This window comes from Oreochromis aureus, linkage group 19, assembly GCF_013358895.1.
Source record: "Oreochromis aureus strain Israel breed Guangdong linkage group 19, ZZ_aureus, whole genome shotgun sequence".
NCBI classification, from domain to species: domain Eukaryota; kingdom Metazoa; phylum Chordata; class Actinopteri; order Cichliformes; family Cichlidae; genus Oreochromis; species Oreochromis aureus.
Window position 1 is genome coordinate 30,054,684 of NC_052960.1, and position 19,374 is coordinate 30,074,057.

The window sequence follows — 19,374 nt, forward strand, 5'->3', positions numbered from 1 at the left end:
AGGCGTTTGTTTGGAGTACCGACGCCACAGGAAGACAGCACAATCATGTCATGGTGGTCACAGAGAAAGTGACGCTGTCATAGGTCCAACTATACCAAATCATAAGCCACTAAACAGCAAACACGTACAAATACTAAACAGTTTGTTATGATTTGTTAAAAACACCCCAAAGATATTAAAACATCTCATTTTACCTGCTAATCATATTTTGCATTCATTCTTCATTAGTTTAGAAAGTGAAATATTTTTGTTCAAAATGATCTCACTTTGTGATGAAGGTCTTGTATAAACCTACTATAAAACCACTAGTTAATAATATTCATGTGGTTGGAGCTCTGCATGCAAACAAGTTTGTTTTCCGTTGTTGTTTTTCGTGTTTAACCAATCAGCTGACTGAAACACTGAAAACTGTTTGCTCTGTAGCAAAAAAGTATATTTGAAAGGTGGAATATGGCAGTATTAAAGATTTACAATCACTGTTCATCAACACTCTCCCCCCCAAAAAAAGTAGTGTGAACTTTCATTCAACTTTTATTTTTAAAGCTGAAATTCAAACCAAAAACAAGACAATAGATGTGAAAGATTATCAACTATAAAACCAACAAAAGAAACAGATGCGCCGGTAAGCAGAGGATGAGTTTACATGTTGTCTTCATCCGAGTCGTCCTCTTCTTCCAGAGAATCCTGAAACACAAAAAGCAGTCACCTGAATGTACTGCCCACCACAGGAAAGTAGAACAACTATGGAAATACGTTCTCTACTAAAGTCAGACATGAATATCAAAGTCGTAAAAATGAAGGCTGGTTCCAAAAGAGTCGATCCTTACACATTCGCACGTTATTAGGTACAAGTTCACGGCGTGTCTCTACCTCCATACAAAAAACTGTTTTGGTCTGTAAGGATCATTTCTCCCTTCCTAACAAGTGTGTGGGAATACATTTACTGTAGAACTCACACATTTAGGCTTTAATAAGAATGCAGCTTCTTCAACTGTTAGATTTTCACAATGGTTAAAATGAAGCCCTCCACAGTCTGACAACTAATATCTGCTGTGAGATCCAGCTGTCCGAGACGTTTGTGGCCAGACGCCAACGGGCGACATGACAGCAGCGTCACAGTGGCTACATCTGTTTGTCTTGTATCGTCTCTATCTGCTACAAAGGATTATCACCCACCTTGGCATATTTCTCTGCTTCCTCTCTGACATCTTTGGGTACCAACTCGTGTCGTCCATTTGTGACTGTAAGAGAAGATATGTCACCAGGGCAACCAAAGTACTAATGAAGAATTACTTAGAGTTTTTTGCCAGTTTGTCAACATTATTCTGCATGTTATGCTTCTTTATTTGTCTGTCTCATTAGTTTAATGTGGCCGCATGCAGCTCATGGATTGGTCAGACAGCCAAGAGGCAGTGACATCACAGGAACTCAGTCCAGTGAGCGAAACCTTCTGGATTGTCATCATCCCTACGCGATGAAGGGCGTCAGCTGACATCACTGTTAAGTCTAGAAGCTTCACACTAAAAGTAGAGACAGACAAATGAGTGGACAAGAAGAGCACTGATGGTGCTTACCTTCTCCAACCCAGCTGAGCTCCAGCTCAAAAGCCTTATCCTTAACCTCATCGTGGACAATGTAGATTCTGCAAACATCAAAATACAACAGACTTTAGGCAAAATACAGATACACCACGTGTGCAATGTACTTTAGACTTGCACTTTACACAGTTCACTTGCAATTTTTCTGCATTACATGACATGGGAGTTTTAGTTCCCATTTTCCACACACACACACACACACACACACACACACACACACACACACACACACACACACACACACACACACCTCTCTTACAGGTGACACAGTTCAGGAGTTCAGAAAAAATGAATTTGGAAGTTGCTCACTCACATTTTGGCGACCTCTTTAACCAGTTCTCTGCATGTCATGTCCTTCATCTGAGACACACACACACACAAACACATACACACACACACAAAAACACACACACAGAGGGAAAAAGCAAAGATAGTATCAGGCACACTGATCTAGATTAGGAGACTAATATTAACTATTAATCTGATTTTTTCTTTTACAATACAATTTTCCCAGAAATATCAGAAATGTAATTGAAAATGTTTTTTTAACTAAACATGTAAAAATGCCTTTAAACATTCCTAAAATGTCAGTGAAGTATGTGCAGAAAATGTTTTTTACATTTTAAAAGAAAAAAATAAGCAATTAAAATATGCAGATCTCAGAATTGCAAAGAAGAGGTTGAAAATAGACATTTCTTTAATAATTATGTTGGAAAATGTGTCCCCCCCAAAAAAAAAAAAAAAAAAAAAATGATGCCAGAAAAACTTTTTTTTTTTTTTTTTTTAAATATACTGGTGGTGCCAGTGCTACACTTCAACTCCCAGTAGATGCAGCTATGGAAGAAATGTGAAAATCCCAGGTGATTTCAGAAAAGCTGACCTCTGACCTTGCAATGACAGTCACCAGGATTCGAACCTGTCTGAGATTTTTTTGGTGTTCTCACCCTGACCTTGAGGTCAAGGTCACTCGACACATACCTCATCAGCCTTTTATGGCTGCGGTTAAAAAGGTCAATATCAAAATTACATCTTGAAACTACTTGAAATTGTTTTTACATGAACCTCAAACATTATTAAATTGAACCTTTTGACTTTTTTTTAAACCGAGTCACAGTTGAGTTCAGGATCAGCTGCTTTACAGACACTGATGCCACCAGCTCACATGTATTAAGGTGACACGTCTTCATTAACAGACGATCTTTCTTATCTTATTAAAGATTTGTGCTGAAGCTAAAGTTGTGGTTATTTAACAGATGAAGAACTGGATCTAGAATAAGAGTGCTAACAGAACTAAACTGGACTCATGTGAATGTTGCAGGTTCAGACTCACCTGCAGTTTTTCAATCTCAGTCTTGGCAGCTTGTTTTGCCTTTCCGATGGCACATCCCCAGTAACCCTGCACACAAACACACACACAGATGCACACACAGTGTTGTTACTGCTGCTTTAGCCAAGGTTCTACCTGGGTTCCCACCATATACAGATGTGAGAGCAAACTCACGTATGAGATGCCGGACGGGTCGACCATGTACAGCTGGGGACCGTCGTCTTTGTCGTATGAGCCAAGGATGAAACTGAAAGAGAAACAACCAGAACACAGACATGAAAGCATCGATTTATTACTGTGCTCCTAGAGTGAAGGAGGGGGACCGTGAATAATAATAATAATAATAATAACAATAACAATAATAATAACAATAACAATAACAATAATGATGATGATGATGATGATGATGATGATGATGATGATGATAACAACAATAATACATTTCATTTATTATGTTCCTGAACCTACAGCTTCCTGTCCACTCCATTCAAACTCACTTTTTTTTTTTTTTAAATGTCAGAAAGTCTTTTCTTTTGGTTGGCTGATGTATACAACAAAGAGAAAAATACCTCCCACATAAAACTAGAATCCTTTATACATTTTGGGTAACCCTGTGATTTCCGGAAAGACTAACTGCATTAGAGTTTTTAAAATGGATATTTTGTTGCTTTAACCATTACAATGTGAACATCCATATATTCAAGAGAAGGCAGACATCTCAACGGCACATACGTCCAAAATTAGGTAAGACACCAGAACAACTTAGACCAGGGCTCTCAAAGTCGTGGCCCAGGGGCCACTTGCGGCCTGTATATTGACGTGAAGAAATCTAACGCAGTTTGTCCCTTGAAGTGACTTTTTCTGTTACTGAGGATTTGTTGTGTTAGTTCAGTGACAGAGTCACACACTAATGTGTACACTTGATTTTGTTACATACGAACACAATGACAGCAGAAGTGCTGCCACGTGTCTGTCCAGAAGGAGAGGACCAATCATTTAAGTTTGAGACCCCTGACTTAGATGAATAAACACCAAAGGAAAAAATAAGAAAATCCACTTCTGGAGCAAGTTGTCCGTTTAAATCACCTCCAACTGTTTGATAAAGGCTTGTATGTGAAATATACGCTGCTCCCCCTATATGTTTCCTCACCCTGATGGCCTGGAGAAATTCTCTCGACTCTCAAAGATATACTTAAGAATGAGAGAATCCTTCACAATGGGAAAGAATTCCAGGTCAAGTGTGAAAATGGAAATAAGGAAAACATACATTTCCATAAGGAGAGGCTCTCTCTGTCACTGATCTACGTCACAATCCTCATCTTTTATTGACATGCACATCCACACAGGTAACCAACTAATGCATGACTGTGTGCTGTACACAGCACAACACTAATATGACAACACTGATCGTTTACTCTGAACACAACACTGAGCTGTGGTCCTGAACACATGACTTTGAGCTTTGACAATGAAAAGAACACAGACCTGAACTTGAAACAATTACAACTTTGAATCCGTCAGGCCTAAATCAGTTTTTCCATTTAGAACAAAAGTTGTGGATTTGTGGGCGTGTCCCTGAGTTTAAGGTAAATACAGCAAAGGGAATAATCTGACAGTCAACAGGAAGTGACATCATAGAAGTCCCCCCCCCCCTCGGGTACGTACTTGAGTCAGTCATCGCTGTGATATGTGTAGTTAATTTGGATCATTTTTTAAAATAATACATATGATAATTATTATTATAATATTTGTACAATACTTTACATCACCTGAGCTGTAAATGAAGTTTGACTGTTGACGGCTCGAACATTAGAAGAATACAATATGAAAAGGAGTCATTAAATGCAACAGCGGTCTTTTCTAGTAAGAGGGTTTAATCAGGAGCCGTAGGATGACAGCAAAGCTCAGGAGCGTGTAGCGACATAAAGGGTACCAAGCTAAACTTTAATGCTATCTGATGTGACTGTGTGAATGATGAGACTGAACCGTCTTTTTGACAAAATGACTCCGGCTCAACAGGAAGGGAGGAGTCAGACAGAAGCTCAGGGTTTATTTAAAAATGCTGAAGGAACAGAAGACGTGACGGCAGCTCCGCTCCATGTTTTCATAATGTTAACATAATTACTGAAACTCACCTGCAGCCAAACGGCCTCACAGCGCTGTACAACGTATAGGCATGGACATACATGGCCACTCTGTCTGAGAGGTGCTGCAAGGAGAGGAAATACCATTAGATTAAAACCATTCAGATCCCCATTCTGTGGCCCCAGACACAAACAAACAAACACGTGGTATTTGCTAAAATGATTTTATATGATCGATCAACCAACTGACCAGCTGTTTTAGATGAGAGGCATTGTAAGAAATCCTGCAACTATACTAAGAAAAAATGATACCATATATGCAAAGGCAAAGTCCCTAATAGCAGCTTAAAAAGAAGGAAGTTAGAACTGTAGCAAATTTGAATGGGTTCCTTCGTTTTACAGACGTTCACTGGGTGAAAATGTCTCGTTGATGCCAAAAGGTCATTTCAACCAAGCTATGTAGAAGAACATGTCTGAATACACAGCACATTCAGCTACAGCAGATGAGTTAAAGCTGCACAAGCCCACACCAGATGCCACTCCTGTCAGCTAAGAACAGGAAGCTGGGGCTCCAATCAAATCAAAATGGCCAATAGGAGGGAAGTGTTGCCTGGTGAAGTGTGAACATATGTTTCACTTTAATTTATGCTTCTCTCATGTACGCGCTTATTACTTGTTGTGATTCGATGTCCCAACACTGATTTCCTAGCTCAGCTGATCAGTAGCTATTAGGGGACAACTTTTTTTGTCCAACTGAAAACTCCATGTGCTTGACAACAATCTGGAGGCAGAGCATTTATAAGTTTGATTTTGTATTTCCTCAGCTGGTTCCTATAATACAGAACAAGAAATTTAGAACACAGAAGAACTGACAAAGACTTTTTAAGCTTCCAGGGACTGCTGTTTAACGCATCGATCCATGGCAAATACATTGTTCCTCCAAGCATCCATGCTAGTAACATAGCTGTATGGGTATGTCACATGATACAGCAGAGGAGCAGTTTTTAGTTTTTTTTCTTGTACAACCTGGAGTTTCAGACATTTGGCTGCAGAGCCACATGTGACTCTTTGCCCATCTTCAGTGGCTCCCTGTGGCTTTACCAAAATAACTAGACAAATATGAATACGGCTTATCATGTAACATTTGAAATGTTTATCCGTCACTGTTGCAACTCTTTACATTATCTTACTTTAAAACGGAATAAGCTATGATTCCAAAGATCCTGTTTTATTAGTAACATATAGTTACTATTTATTTTACAGCTGGAATTTCATGAATAACACTTTATTTTATTATTATTACAATGACAATACAAAATTAAAATACCTGATCATAGAGAAAAAAAAAAAGGTAACAAAAAACAACAGGAAGCTGATGCATTACCTTCAGAGGAATGTCGTGTCCGTAGTTTGATCTGAAGTTAGAAGCTTCTTCTCTGGCAACTTCAGCGAGTGAGCGAGCATCAGCTAATAGGCCAGCTACTGCCTGTTGAGAGAGAAGCTTTACTTACACATATTCATGTCACAATAAGTCTGTGAACACACAAAATAAAATGTTTCACAAACAGAATGTGGGGACCATTTCAGAAAGTGATATCCTGCAATTTCCAGGTACAAACATCTCTAAGTGAGACGGTGAGCTGCAGATGGAGTGGGTCAGAAGAAACAGCGTTTCGATCTCATCAAAAGCTTCAGTATGTTCAGCATCTTCAATATCCAAAAGATCATTTGGAACGCAGACTGGAGCAGCTAGGGATCGAACCACCTTCAGATTAGTAGATGAACTGCTCCACCTCCTGAGCTCCAGCTACGCCATTTATCCATCTATCACAACTGGTCCAAGGAAGGAACAGGGGGACAGGAAAGGCTGGCCTCTGTTTCAATCCAACAAGCGAGCTATTGTAGCTCAAACTGCAGAAACAGTTCATGCTGGTTCTGATACATGCCGAGCACATCCACTGCTCAAAGTACCGGCCATGGGCATGTGAGCATCAGAACCGGACCACGGTTTCTTTTACACCACATGGCTGGCTGGGATCGTGGCACCAGGACACACTACGAGAAAAAGGCAAGCTGGCACAGGCAGTGTGACGCTTTGGGCAACGTTATGCTGGGGAACTTTGGGTTCTACCCTCTACAGCACCTTTTCCACTACTAACTACTCAAATCAACTCACCATGGCTCGCCACGACTCGGATCAACTGGTTTTCCATTACAATCAATTACCACCTAATGTGCATGGTCGTTGTCATAGCAATGCATGCCCCGTGATATAATTAACGCTACAACAAAGGTTGATATCGAGGCAAGAATATAGCTGCTGCTCGGTCACACAACAAAAACCATCAAGCTGGTGCTGCTGCCACCACAGACACCAAGTTAGCCAAGACAGCTGAAAGCTTATCACTCTGTGCCAAAGGTTGTCTTCTTAGTCTGATCTATGAGGCAATGTCGCTTTTGACACTATCCACAAAAAAAAAAAAAAAGAAAAAAAAAGATGAGCATGAGGACAGTTTCTTTTGAGCACCGATGTACACATTTATGTAGCACAGCTGAATAGACCTGAAATATGTTTGACGGCTTGTGTGGTTACCATGCCAATGTGTCTGTCGATGTTAAAGATCCGTTTGTTGGAGCCCTCCTCGTACAGTTTAGACAGGACTAGCTTCTCCACCCCGAACACCACCCCGTCCTTACAGCGGATTCCAATGGCTGTGCTGAACATCACAACATGGAGACATACATACTTGAAAATTTGATCATGACATGTCTGGAAACTAATCAGAACTATTAGCACCATTAGCACTCTGGGTTAAAAAGTCAGTTGGTTAACAACACTGTAGAAAAACAAATTTTTCTTCATATTTACCCACCACATCACATTCAGTGGGGTCTGGTTTTAGTTTAAAAAACATGGAGACTCTGACCTGCTGTTCTCTACAGCCTTCATGGCATACTCCACCTGAAACACTCGACCATCTGGAGAGAAGGTTGAGGCCGACAGGTCATACTGCAAGACAAAGCAGAAATAGCAGCTTCCAATATTAAACTAACAACTGATATTAGTAGCTGGAAAGAACAGGTGTATAATCAAACTCACACTTTCATGTGGCCTTAAAGTTTTAATTAATTTTAAAAAAAGAGGGATGACTGACTTGTAGTCTAAAATCATTTGCACATCATTTGCCCAACTTGTGTTTTGGGTAAACATGTGCAAAATATATTCAGGGACTGTATTCCTGAACCTCTGAGGACTACACCCAGACTTAGCTTGGTGTGTTGGTAGAATTCAGTAAACTAAAGTATATTTCATTCTTTGTGTGAACTGGACTACTTATATTCGCTTTCACCTCAGGTGTACCAAACACCTAATTGGTACCCTGCTCTCTGACAGTTCCAAGGTAAATGTTTATGTTTTAAAAAAATAAAGTTTGTTTTAGAAAGCCTTTGTTAAATAAAATGAACCCCAGTGATAAACTAAATAAAAAGTTACTCTTCTCATGGAGAGAATTTAGCTGGCACGCAATTCTGAGTCATTCTAAATCCAGTTTGATGGAGGCTAACATCTAAACACATAAATATCGTGAATTCCTGTAATTACAGTGATAAAACGAATAATTAATGCCACAGTAGAAAGCTTTTTTAATTCTTATAAATTGTTAAATTGACTAAAAATCCTGAATCGGGACTAAATTAAACTACTTTCAATTTCAGTTTAGCTTCTGTTAGCAGGCCTCGTTGTGACTCAGCAGGCTAACACTCTAGCTAGCTGCAGACTGAACTGAATGAACATAATTTTAACTATAAAAGCAGAATATTTTCCGGAAAACAGGACTAAAGGCAGACTCATAAACAGAGTGTACGTAAGTTAACGCTTCTTCTCAAAAAGCACTTAAACACTCACCCCAGTCCCGATAGAGCTCATTTTAATACCGACTGTAAATCCTATGCATAGGTCCCATAAAGCGCTCCCAAACCACTCTTCCGGTGCCTCCTCACGCGTTTCACACAAACTTCCGGGGACAGACTTCAAAATAAAAGCTTAACTTACATTAAATATAGTTTATAAAGCACCACGGTTAGGTGTATTTAAAAAATAAATGTCTGACAGATGATAGCTAGATATGGCATGACGCTGTAGTGATTCATAGACTCAAGATGAAATAGTGAAAATAAATAAGTAAGCATTTCTGGAGGATTTTAAATATATTTAAAATAGTGTAAAATACATGTGGCTTTAAATATAATTTTTAACAAACGATTATCTTATATTACAACAAACTCAGAAGAAGATTTTTATTTACCATCTAATTTTTGTAAATCATAAGATAAGATAAAATGCTTTGAAGGGGATTTTCTCTTTCAAAGAAACAATTCTATAATCATCCATCCATTCATTCTAGTCTTCTGTGGTCTTTTAAAAAAAAAACCTTTTTAAGAATTGTTTGGGAATTTGGTCATTCCTAAAAAATTTTCTATCGCTCTCATAAGTTTCTTTTGGTTTTTGTCAACCAAATCTCTTTGACTTTGGACCTCATATTAAGAGTTTAGTTCAGTGAAAAATTATCAAATGCAAGTTCAACAGTTGGACTAAACTCCAAGTCTGTATTTTAAATACATTTCGGCTTGTATTGGGCTGAAGCAAAAACAGCTGAATTTTTGCTTCAGCATTGCTACATTTATTTTTGTTTCAACATATCTGAAAAATTCAGGATCTGCCATGATTAGTGCCTCTGTTCTGCCTTTCAGTCCAGGTTTCTCCAGTAGGATTTCTTAATATCGACCACTTCATCTATCTGATGACATGTACAGGAGGATGCACAGGCGCCTGTACATGTTGTGCAGGGACCTGTCCTTCATGATGGTTCCTCTTCTTGCTCCCCTCTTTCCTGGGTTTCTACTGCCTGAGATATTCACCTACAGTAATAGTTGCGGCCATCTATCTGATGTACTCATTGATCTGCTGTTTCATGGATTCTGGCCACCTTCCGCCCACTTAGCGTATGGTTCAAGGGTGCTGGATTTGGGGTGGAACCCTCCAAGCATGGTAAGGAGCCTTCTTGTCTTGATGTGAGTGACTTCTGTCACCTCCTTTGGCCAGCTTATTCTCCCAGCAGGGTACCTGACGATCAGCAGGGTGCAGATGATTGCTCAGATCTTGTTCTTCCCATTAAGACATGTATCTGACCTCCAGAAATCCTACCAGTGATTGGACAAAGCTGGACTGAAAGACAGGCAAGACAAGACACAGGATCCATACAGGCTGGGGTCTACCACACCAGGTAAGACAACAGGTGCAGGCTGTGCAAAGGTACCTTTGAAACAATCCAGCAGGAGGGTGCAAGATGCTAGCAGGCAGGGCATACATGGAATGCCATAAACGTGAGCATGGAAGTCCCGAGGTCAAAATGGGACACACCCTTTTTATTTCATTTATATTATAATGGATACAAATATTACGTCTAGCCAATAAAAACAAATTGTTCAGAGATTATTTGTAAGAAAACTGTAAAGTTTTATTGAGTCTCAGTACGATCAGGGTGGATTACAGACCTGCTGAAGTTTAAACAACTAAAATGTTGTGAATTTTATAATCATCTTTTATTATTTTTCTGTTTCCATCTTGAATCAGCAGAAGCAGCTTTGGTCACACAAGATTGAAAAACATTCGTATACAGTTCATTAAAAAATAGGGATAAGAACAGAAACGGTTTTCATTTGGTGACTTAACTTTTTCTTATCAATGACCCATGAGGAGCCACCGATCAACGTTAAGGCAAACAGAAGCTCCGCTTTCGATTAGAGTGACAAACGTCTGATAAGTGAACAAAGAATCTACGATAAGTGATGAAGATCGTTAGCGTTCATTAGTCAACTAATACAAACATGTACAAGTTTGTGGTTTTTTTTCTATAGTGAATTTACACTTTAACAGGAACAGAGAACTGGACTCAAAACGCCGTCACACAGTAGTAGCAGCGCCACAGGAAGTCGATACACATTAAAATTCCCCCTGGACACAGAAGCGCCACCAAAATAAACAGAACCGAAGAGGCAGAAAATGCAAACAGCAAAACAACAGGTGAGGCCATGTGTGGCACAAAAATAAAACCGAGCACACACACTTGTCTTTTACTGACTACTTTTGTCTGTTTTTGAGTCTTTGAACTTTCAAATAAAGTCAAAAGATGAATCTTGTTTCCAGATACTTTAAAACACTGATAGAAGTTCAATGAAGAGCTACTAACCGGACACTGTGGTTGACTGAGGATGACGGTTTTTTAGAGCAAATTTAAAAAAAAAAAAAAAAAAAAAAAAAACTAATAGGAGTGCAGTGCATCACAATAGAAACCAACAGTAATACAGCTCGATACAATCAGCATCTGCATTCACCAACGAAAGGTTTAACCAAAGGGAATAAAGGCTGTTTAAAATTTGACTTTAGCATGTCACTTTTTAGAAATGTTGTCAATTTTGTTTTTAACTCCCTCAAACAAACGAGGACAGTTAAGTCATGATCACAAACTAATTTTTCCTTCTCTGGTTAAAGCAGTAAGCTTGTTGAGCTAAAGTTATGCTGCTGTGCACTAAATAAGACTCAAAAAAGACAGAAGCGGCCTTGAGATGGAGGTTGGTCACCAGCAGAGACAAACTTGGACCCGTGAGTACAGATGCAGCAGACCGGGTCAGTATCCCTCCAAGAGTGACCTTCACTAGTTTCTGTTTTGACCTAAAATCTTTATTTACGTTTTGAAAAGGTGACTGAATTTTAGACTGAATCTGGTTTATTTAACTTCACAAATTTACAAAAAGTACAGAATGTCCAATCAAATCCAGTTACACCAGAATCAGACTGAAACCACAGAAACAGCTAATTTATTAGGACCTCTCAGAGACCAGCCTTACTCTGCTGGTTATGGTGGCTCAGTAGGGCCAGTACAGGCGCTGCAAATCAGGCAAAAGAACAGTAGGACCAATACTTATGCTGCTAGAGAAAGAGGAAGATGATGAACAGGAATCAGGGCATTAAACAAAAAAAAAAAAAAAAAAAAGACTGTCTTGTTAGTGATGATGACAACAGACTTCCTGTCTTTTTTATTTCAGACTCTTTCCATTTGTCTCCAGGTCCAGTTATCTTGGCGTCGGTTTTCTGTCCTTTCAGGTTTCACCCATGTGACAGGATTGTCCAGCTGGAAATGGGCGGGACAGAAGCCAGGGGGCATCCAGCTGGATGTATGCAGTATCAAACAGTTAAGTGTTTCCTTTCAGGATGCCCAGACAGCCCTGCAGCAGCTGGAGGTTCCCCTGCAGGTGAGACACAGTAACAGGTAAATGGACTGGTTCTTATAAGGTGCTTAATACTACAAGGATGTAGACTGGAGAGGCCAGCCAACCTTTCAATTAAGAAGGCAGCCTGCTCATCTCCTAAGCTACAGCCACCTCACATAATAAGATCAGACACTCCTGAACAGTAATGCAGAAGAGGACTTCCCTGAACAGCTGAAATGCTCTTTTAATGGCTGGTTTCTCTGTATACTCAGTACCTTGGCGTGTTTGAGCTCAAGCTCGGCCAGCTCCACCAGGTTCTTCCTGAAGGCTGCCACTCGCCTTGTCTTAAAGTCTATGAGCTCTGTGTTTAGAGAAGAATGCACTGTGAAAGCAGACCGCACACACATCCAACACTCCTTAACCTATACGCTGACATAGGAAAGACAAAAAAATGACCTTGCTTGGCAGACTCGGAGATTTTCTCAAACTTGTGGCAGCAAAGCTGCTGACTGGTCTCGGCCTGCAGAACATCTCTGTTTTTGGCTCGAGCCTTATCTAGAGCCTTGTTAGCGTTCTCATAGTCGACCAAAGCCCGACTCCTCCGGTACAAGAGATCCTGTGAGGAGAGACATCATCACATAAATTGCCATATTTAACAAAGCCAGTTTCTTAACTGGTGACTTCAACTGTCAGTCAGACCTTTGCAGCCTGTGACTCCCTCAAATAATATTTCAGCAGGTCGGCCAGCTTCAGGTCTTCATCTGCTGCAATGCGAGCTTCAATTTTCTGTTTAAAAAACCCCCAAAAGATGGTCCCAACATTAGAGTTACTGGGATAATATGATAACAAGGCAAACTCCAAATTTGATCAGACATACCCGAGTTTTCTCGAACAACTCTGACACTTTGAGAAAGAACCTTAAGGAAGAAAAAAGGAACAAAATAACAAGACAGATGTGACGCAGGTATGTTTACAACCTGGCTCTGATCAGGACCAAATACAAGTGTTAGCAAAAATCCAGATACTCAAAATGAAATGTTCATCACATGAAGGCAGCTCCGGGTAAAGTCCAAAGACAACATTTGTTCATACTTGCAGAGGTCTGTGGAGTCCTGTGTTCCTAATGTGTAGAGAGATGAGGCAATTCTGTTGATGTCATCAGCAGCATCTAAACAGAAAACACAAATATGTAGAACATCAGTGTCACACAGTTTTCCTTTATATAAAACTCCAAGTCTCTGTTCAATGAATTACTCGAGACTCTAAAAAAAAGCCCTGAACCTTTCAGCTCATGCCAGAGACACAAACACCACATACAAAAGAAAAACAGATTATTTTTAGTATGGTTCAAACTTAAAACAGATCTTACTTTTGTGTGATCGGATCATTCTGTCAGACTTGGCTGAAGCATCCTTGACTCTGTTGTGATATTCTAACAGAAACGTCTTCTCGTGCTCAAAGAAATCATCCACATCCTACAGGCACAAAAACAGCAACTATGAAAAAACAGAAAACATGGAAACAACATTTGGATTAAGGTGGAAACTAGTTCATGGTTCTTCACCTTAACTCCAGCCACCAAGACACCATCTGCAGACTTCACCACATTTTTAAAGAAATCTTCCAGTTTTTCCTTCTTGTTCTTCCCTCGTACACTCAGCTGTTGGCAACAAGACATGAAAAAAAAGAAATATGGACAACACAGACAGTTAGCAGGTATAAAACACCTCCGTTTTCTGTCGACCTGTTTGTTATTCCTATGTGCACCACAAGGTCCTGTGCTGACTGATGACTGGCTCTTCGAGCTGCTCATAAATCCTAAAAATGAAATGAATCTGGTGTGATACTTACATCCTGGTTATACTCCAGGAAGACATGGAAATTGAGGTCTTTCCTGAGCACAGGATGAGCTGCCACACGACATAAGAAGACCTCGTGCATGGCTACGGTTTTCTTAAAGATGGCAAGGTACTCTCTGTGCAACAACACAAAACGGGCGATGTGGTGATTAATCCAGCACGTCAAACAACTGTGGGGACAACAGCTGCTGTCTGTGCTCACTCACGCCTCGAGCTCCTGCTTCATCTTTGTGAACTCCTCTTTAGTCATGGATCCCTCGCCCTCGCCCAGCTTCTGCAGCTTCTCTCTGGATGCATCAAAGTCTGGTCTTGGAGGTGCTGGGGGGATCTGCAACAACAACACTTGGAAACAACCAGATGCATACGGCTCTACAGTGAAGCCTGCTCACACGCTTTCTGGTCTCTGATGCGGGTTTGATAACTCGGTTGCACATGCCTGTCTGCTTTTTTGGCAGTGGTGATGTAAGCTGGTCCATCAGTTTCCAGATATTGAAATATGCAGCATTGTAATTCAGATACTTGTACAGGAAGATGTTAAACCTTTCACTGTCAGATAACTAAATTTAACAGAGAATTTGGCAGGTTAAGACTAGGAACCCTATTACTAAGGTCCTGGGCTTTTTCTCTTTTACTCTGCCTACAAATAGAAACCTTTATTGGTTAAGAACAATTGTGCGTCTCGCCTGGATCTGTTTACTTGTTCTTTTCAAACTTGAGCCTCGTTTATTTATATTCTGATAGAAAGTTGGGAAGTAGGCAGAGCGATTTGAACACGTGGAAACAGAAATTAAAATATAATAAATAAGAAAAAAAAAAACAGCCTGTGCAATTCAACAAGCTTGGTATGATGACCTTTATTCAACACAGCCTGGAATGTCTTAGGCAAACATTCCTTCCTTTAAGTAGCCGTCAGGAATAGTTCTCTGGGCAACTTGAAGGGCATTCCTCTTCTTTTCTGGATGTTTCTGTTTCACCATCTGTCGAGATGCTGTCACACTGCTTCAATAATTTCAGCAATACTCAGCAATTCTCCTTTTCTGACAATATTGTATTTTATTCTGTTGTATATACATTTATCCTATTCATATTCTTACTATCTAATCCTACTACAGTGTTTTTTTCTCAATTTTGCTACTGTAACTTTGCACTGTCCACTTTCTGCTGTAACAAAACAAATGTCCCACGTGTGGGACTAATAAAGGTGATCTTATCTTGTCTTATCTTAATTTGAAAGTCCAGGCTCTGGAAGTGCCAGCCTATGAGTGGGTGTGTTTCAGTGTGTGTCTCTCTGTTTTTGTGTAATTGTGGTGCCTTTTTATACTTGAATGATCGATAGGGGTTAAGGTCAAGTGGCTTGACCATAAAAACCCCAAAACACAAGAAAACCCCCCCAAAAGAGTGTGTGAGTGTGTGTGTAATGGCTCAAGACTAAAGCTGTCTTTCTACATCTCATTAATGAGACATAGGATAAAACGCAGGCTCATTTAAAGTGACGACTTAGCTTAACGTTATTCTAAGTCTTAGAATCGTGACTATGAGTGAAGTCCTCTGTGCGTGCTGTTCTTACGATGTATCCTGCGTATTCTTCATTTTCGACAAAGGAGTCATGCAGCCAGATGAACTCCTCATGCTGTCGGACCACCGAGAACTCGTTCTGCTTAAAGTTGGGAAGCGTGCTCTGTGCAAAAAGGAAGTACATCAGCAGTGTGCAGGGTCAGGAGCCCGTCTGTTACGTGTTATTGAAGTTCAGGTCTGTCAGTGTATCTGACATCAGTCGGTCTCACCTTGGTGTGAACGGTAAATTTGACCTTGTCTCTCTCACTCAGGGCATCAGATATGTCAACCTGCAGCATGGCATCTGTTTGAAGGTCCACGTTGACTGCACGTGGCTGCAGGAGGACAGACATCACGTGTCCGACAACGCAGTGAGCAGTACAGACACACAATGAAGCCAGCTGTCAGTTACAGTGGACTCTTCACCTACATCATACTGTGTCACAGTACAGATCTTAACAGGTACTTTCAGGATTACTCACATTAGGAAGATTGCTTTAATTAGTACTGGATTTCTAAAAAAGAATCTATCTGAAAGCTCTACAGGAGCTGTACTTGGACCTTAGCACTGTTCTGCACATTAGCTGAAAATGCAGAACATTAAATACAGAGGACTACCCCAGGACCAATGTTCATATTAAACATCACCAAAATTTCACATAATGACGTCAATTTAAGTAAAAAATAATCAAGGAGAAAAAATAATGTGACTGCTCTGTTTCACAAAGTTTGTTCTACTGATTGCCTTGCATACATATACCATGGTCTCAGCACACAGCTGGAGCAGAGAGGATCTACCCACCAGATGTTTGAAAAGTAGTCTCACCCAAAAGGGGCAAGAGCTAAAACCAATGAACTGAGGCGCTGCATCGAGGCCCAGTGTAAAGTAAAGAAACTGAATCACTAAAGAAAGAAAAAAACAAAACTATGCAGCGTGAAAAAGAGTATACCAGATCACATTTAAGGCCTCATATGGAGAAGAAACAAAAAATACAGCTGTGTCACCATCCCAGTTTAACAAACGTCCTGGGACACTGCATTAAACAATACTGTAACTGGACTCTGCAATACTGCACATCCATCCAATCGTGTATTATTGGATTGACACCTCAATTTCACTTGGCAACAATAAATAAATGACATAATTAGACAGTGACAAGTATCTCACACTCGAGCTACAAAAACTACAGCACACACCTTTCTGACAGGTGTGATGGGTTTACCAGTTAATCCAGAAGCTGCCACGGTTTTAACAAGGACCAAAAGTACACAGCATAGAAGTCCAGTTATAACACCAGTGTCTTAATAATATATCTCTGTTCTATTTCTTATCCACAAGCCAGAATGTAGGTCTGAGACACTTGGATCTCCTGACTGTGTGAACCTTACTGCCCTCACAGAACAGCTACATTATAAACTGTTCACAGAGTCTAAACTAAATATACTGAAGGTGCTCAGATGGGAGTAAATTCACAACTTTGCTTGCATTTTTTTGTCATTTGTTTGTTCTTGTACAACAGAAATCTTCTGTTGACTCAAGCCAGGTTCATGACTCATTTTCCTTTGTCCCATCTTTCAGAGGGGATCCTGAATTTCCTCTTTTTGAAGTTCATAAAGCACAACATACTGAAAAGCCTTAAAAACATGGCATGCACACCATGTTCTTAGGAAAAAAATCTATAAATCAAGCTGTGACTGATACATGAATCAGACACTTCTGTAAAAGACTTATATAATTTAATTTAGTGTATGTAACTATATACATGTGCTTCAGAGTAAAACAGCCTTTAAAAATCATTTTCTAGCTTTACTAAATGATATTACCATAAAACTTCCACAGTTCTTTACTCAACATGCAGCAACAACCTCAGGATGAAAGAAAAGATGGAATACAAATCACCTAAATTATTTACAAGATAATATTTAGATTTGAGGGACAGCAGTGGTAGTTCAACCAGACAGTTGTACCTGAACCACAAGCAAAGTGCTCAGTTACCAAGTAGGTTCAAGAGCACTGAGTAAACTACATTTAAGGTTGACTTTGGGGTTTTGTTTCGTTCCATCTCTTTGGATTTTAGATTGGTAGTCACTGTGATGATGAAAGCCATGTTGTCTTTCTTAGAATTACAGAAACATGGACACCTTTATCCAAAATTCTGTAATTCTGGGCTGAATCTTCCTCGTCGAGCTTCATTGAGAATAACACAGATTATCCAATTAGAATCAGAGCAGCGTGTATGTATGCGTTTCAGTCATGTGACAGCTGATGGTAAAACAGCACAGCGCTAGCAGCACGTACCATCAACATGAACTTCACTAAGTCAGTGGTTCGTTAGCTGCCATTTAAACTTCCACTATTACCGTTAGCCTTGTTAGCTCTCGGTAAAGCCCAAAGACTGCAGCCGGGTCATCATCTGTACTCGCGGTTTGGAGAACCAGTCTGACCACAGCTGACAGGCTAACTGCCCATTAGCAAGAAGCTAAAGTTAGCCTGGACAGCCAACTTCTCTAGAAAAATGAGCGAGCAAATGCTACCCAGCTGATTTAGCTGAATCAAAGACCGAAAGGCGTCAAACTCCAACACACAGGCAGACAGGTGAAAAGACACAAGGTGAACAAACAGACAGGCAGGCGGACAGCACTCACTCCCCGGTCCTCCTCGGAGAGGAAGTCGGGTCCGTCGTCCAACCCTTCCTGCTACGAAGACAAAGAGCACAGGGTTGTTTGTTTAGTTACACACCGACCGTAACACAAACGCAAATACAACACAACAACCGGTGGAACCTCTCGAGCTCACCGAGCAGACAACACAGGAAAAACAGAAGAGACAGAGAAACCTACCATCATGGCTGCAAATGGGTGGAGACCGGAAGTGGAGTGACGTCAGAACAGTCAGGCGTCGTCAGGCGGATTTCATGAATTTAATTCAAAACAAAATACCTTTAAAGAAAACCTACTTTAAAACAAACTAAACTAATATTAGAAAACTTAAGTTAAAATAAAAGCTATAAAAAGATTAAATAAAAAAAAGGTAGAGCCAGCATCTTCTGAACACGTTCCCTCACATGTGGAAAGTTCCTCTTTTTTAGAAGAACTTTGTCACCAGTTTTGTTCATAATATTTATGGACATAATTTCTATGCATAACCAAGTGACGACGGAATTTGGTGGCTTCATAATCATCTCTGCTTTTGCAGATGATGTGGTTGGTGTCATCAGGTGGTGGCCTCCAGCTCACACCGGACCTGTGAGTGGCCAAGTGTGAAGTGGTGGGAATGAGAATTAGCACCTCCTGGTCTGAAGGCCATGCCCCTTAGCCAGAAAGCATGGAGTGCACACACAGACAAGTTGCTGGAGGAGTTTAAGTATCTCGGATCATGTTCATGAGTGAGGGGAGTAGGAGATTGACAGACAGACTGGGGCCATGGTTGCAGTGATGCAGACGCTGCAACCTTCTGTAGTGGTGAACAGAGAGCTAAATGTAAAAGCAAAGCTGTCAGTTTACGAGTCGATCAAAGTCCCCACCCTCACGTAGGATCGTGAGCTTGGGTAGCGACCCAAAGAGTTGAGATCACTGATACAAGCAGGAGGAATGAGCTTTCACCGAAGGGCGGCTAGTCTCTCCCTTAGAGTTAGGCAGAGGCCAGGAGTTAAGCTATTTGAGAGGAGCTCATAGTAGAGCAG

General features: G+C 40.4%; 2 protein-coding genes and 1 non-coding gene across 3 annotated transcripts; all 3 read right to left on the reverse strand.

The window, feature by feature from the left end:
- Positions 1-513: 513 nt before the first annotated feature.
- On the reverse strand, positions 514-9,046 carry psma3 (proteasome 20S subunit alpha 3). Its single transcript, XM_031737032.2, has 11 exons — positions 8,914-9,046; positions 7,937-8,019; positions 7,603-7,726; positions 6,394-6,495; positions 5,061-5,134; positions 3,100-3,172; positions 2,929-2,994; positions 1,912-1,958; positions 1,575-1,642; positions 1,177-1,241; positions 514-684 (listed from the first exon to the last, which is right to left on the reverse strand). The coding sequence occupies exons 1-11, from the start codon at positions 8,932-8,934 to the stop codon at positions 640-642; spliced, it is 768 nt and encodes a 255-aa protein (XP_031592892.2). The 5' UTR covers positions 8,935-9,046; the 3' UTR covers positions 514-639.
- Positions 1,391-1,470, reverse strand: LOC116318110. Its single transcript, XR_004199298.1, has one exon. It is a non-coding gene; the product is annotated as a small nucleolar RNA SNORD53/SNORD92 (small nucleolar RNA).
- Positions 9,047-10,500: 1,454 nt separating the features above from the next.
- snx6 (sorting nexin 6) lies at positions 10,501-18,611 on the reverse strand. Its single transcript, XM_031737020.2, has 14 exons — positions 18,533-18,611; positions 18,338-18,388; positions 15,922-16,026; positions 15,705-15,815; positions 14,344-14,465; positions 14,130-14,253; positions 13,843-13,938; positions 13,648-13,753; positions 13,371-13,446; positions 13,156-13,195; positions 12,978-13,064; positions 12,735-12,894; positions 12,554-12,639; positions 10,501-12,314 (listed from the first exon to the last, which is right to left on the reverse strand). Exons 1-14 carry the CDS (start codon positions 18,536-18,538, stop codon positions 12,261-12,263), a joined length of 1,224 nt encoding a protein of 407 aa, XP_031592880.1. The 5' UTR covers positions 18,539-18,611; the 3' UTR covers positions 10,501-12,260.
- Between the last annotated feature and the right edge of the window lie 763 nt (positions 18,612-19,374).

Bases quoted from the DNA above. Each gene is read 5' to 3' on its own strand.
- snx6 (XM_031737020.2), bottom strand. The intron at 13,065-13,155 runs GTATGTCTGATC...TTTTTTAAACAG, and splicing joins AGTTGTTCGAGAAAACTCGG to AAAATTGAAGCTCGCATTGC. The intron at 12,640-12,734 runs GTCATTTTTTTG...CTCTAAACACAG, and splicing joins CTCCGAGTCTGCCAAGCAAG to AGCTCATAGACTTTAAGACA.
- psma3 (XM_031737032.2), bottom strand. From the start codon at position 8,934: ATGAGCTCTATCGGGACTGGG. The intron at 5,135-6,393 runs GTAATGCATCAG...CTCTCCTTGCAG, and splicing joins GACACGACATTCCTCTGAAG to CACCTCTCAGACAGAGTGGC. The intron at 685-1,176 runs GTGGGTGATAAT...TTTGTGTTTCAG, and splicing joins AAGCAGAGAAATATGCCAAG to GATTCTCTGGAAGAAGAGGA.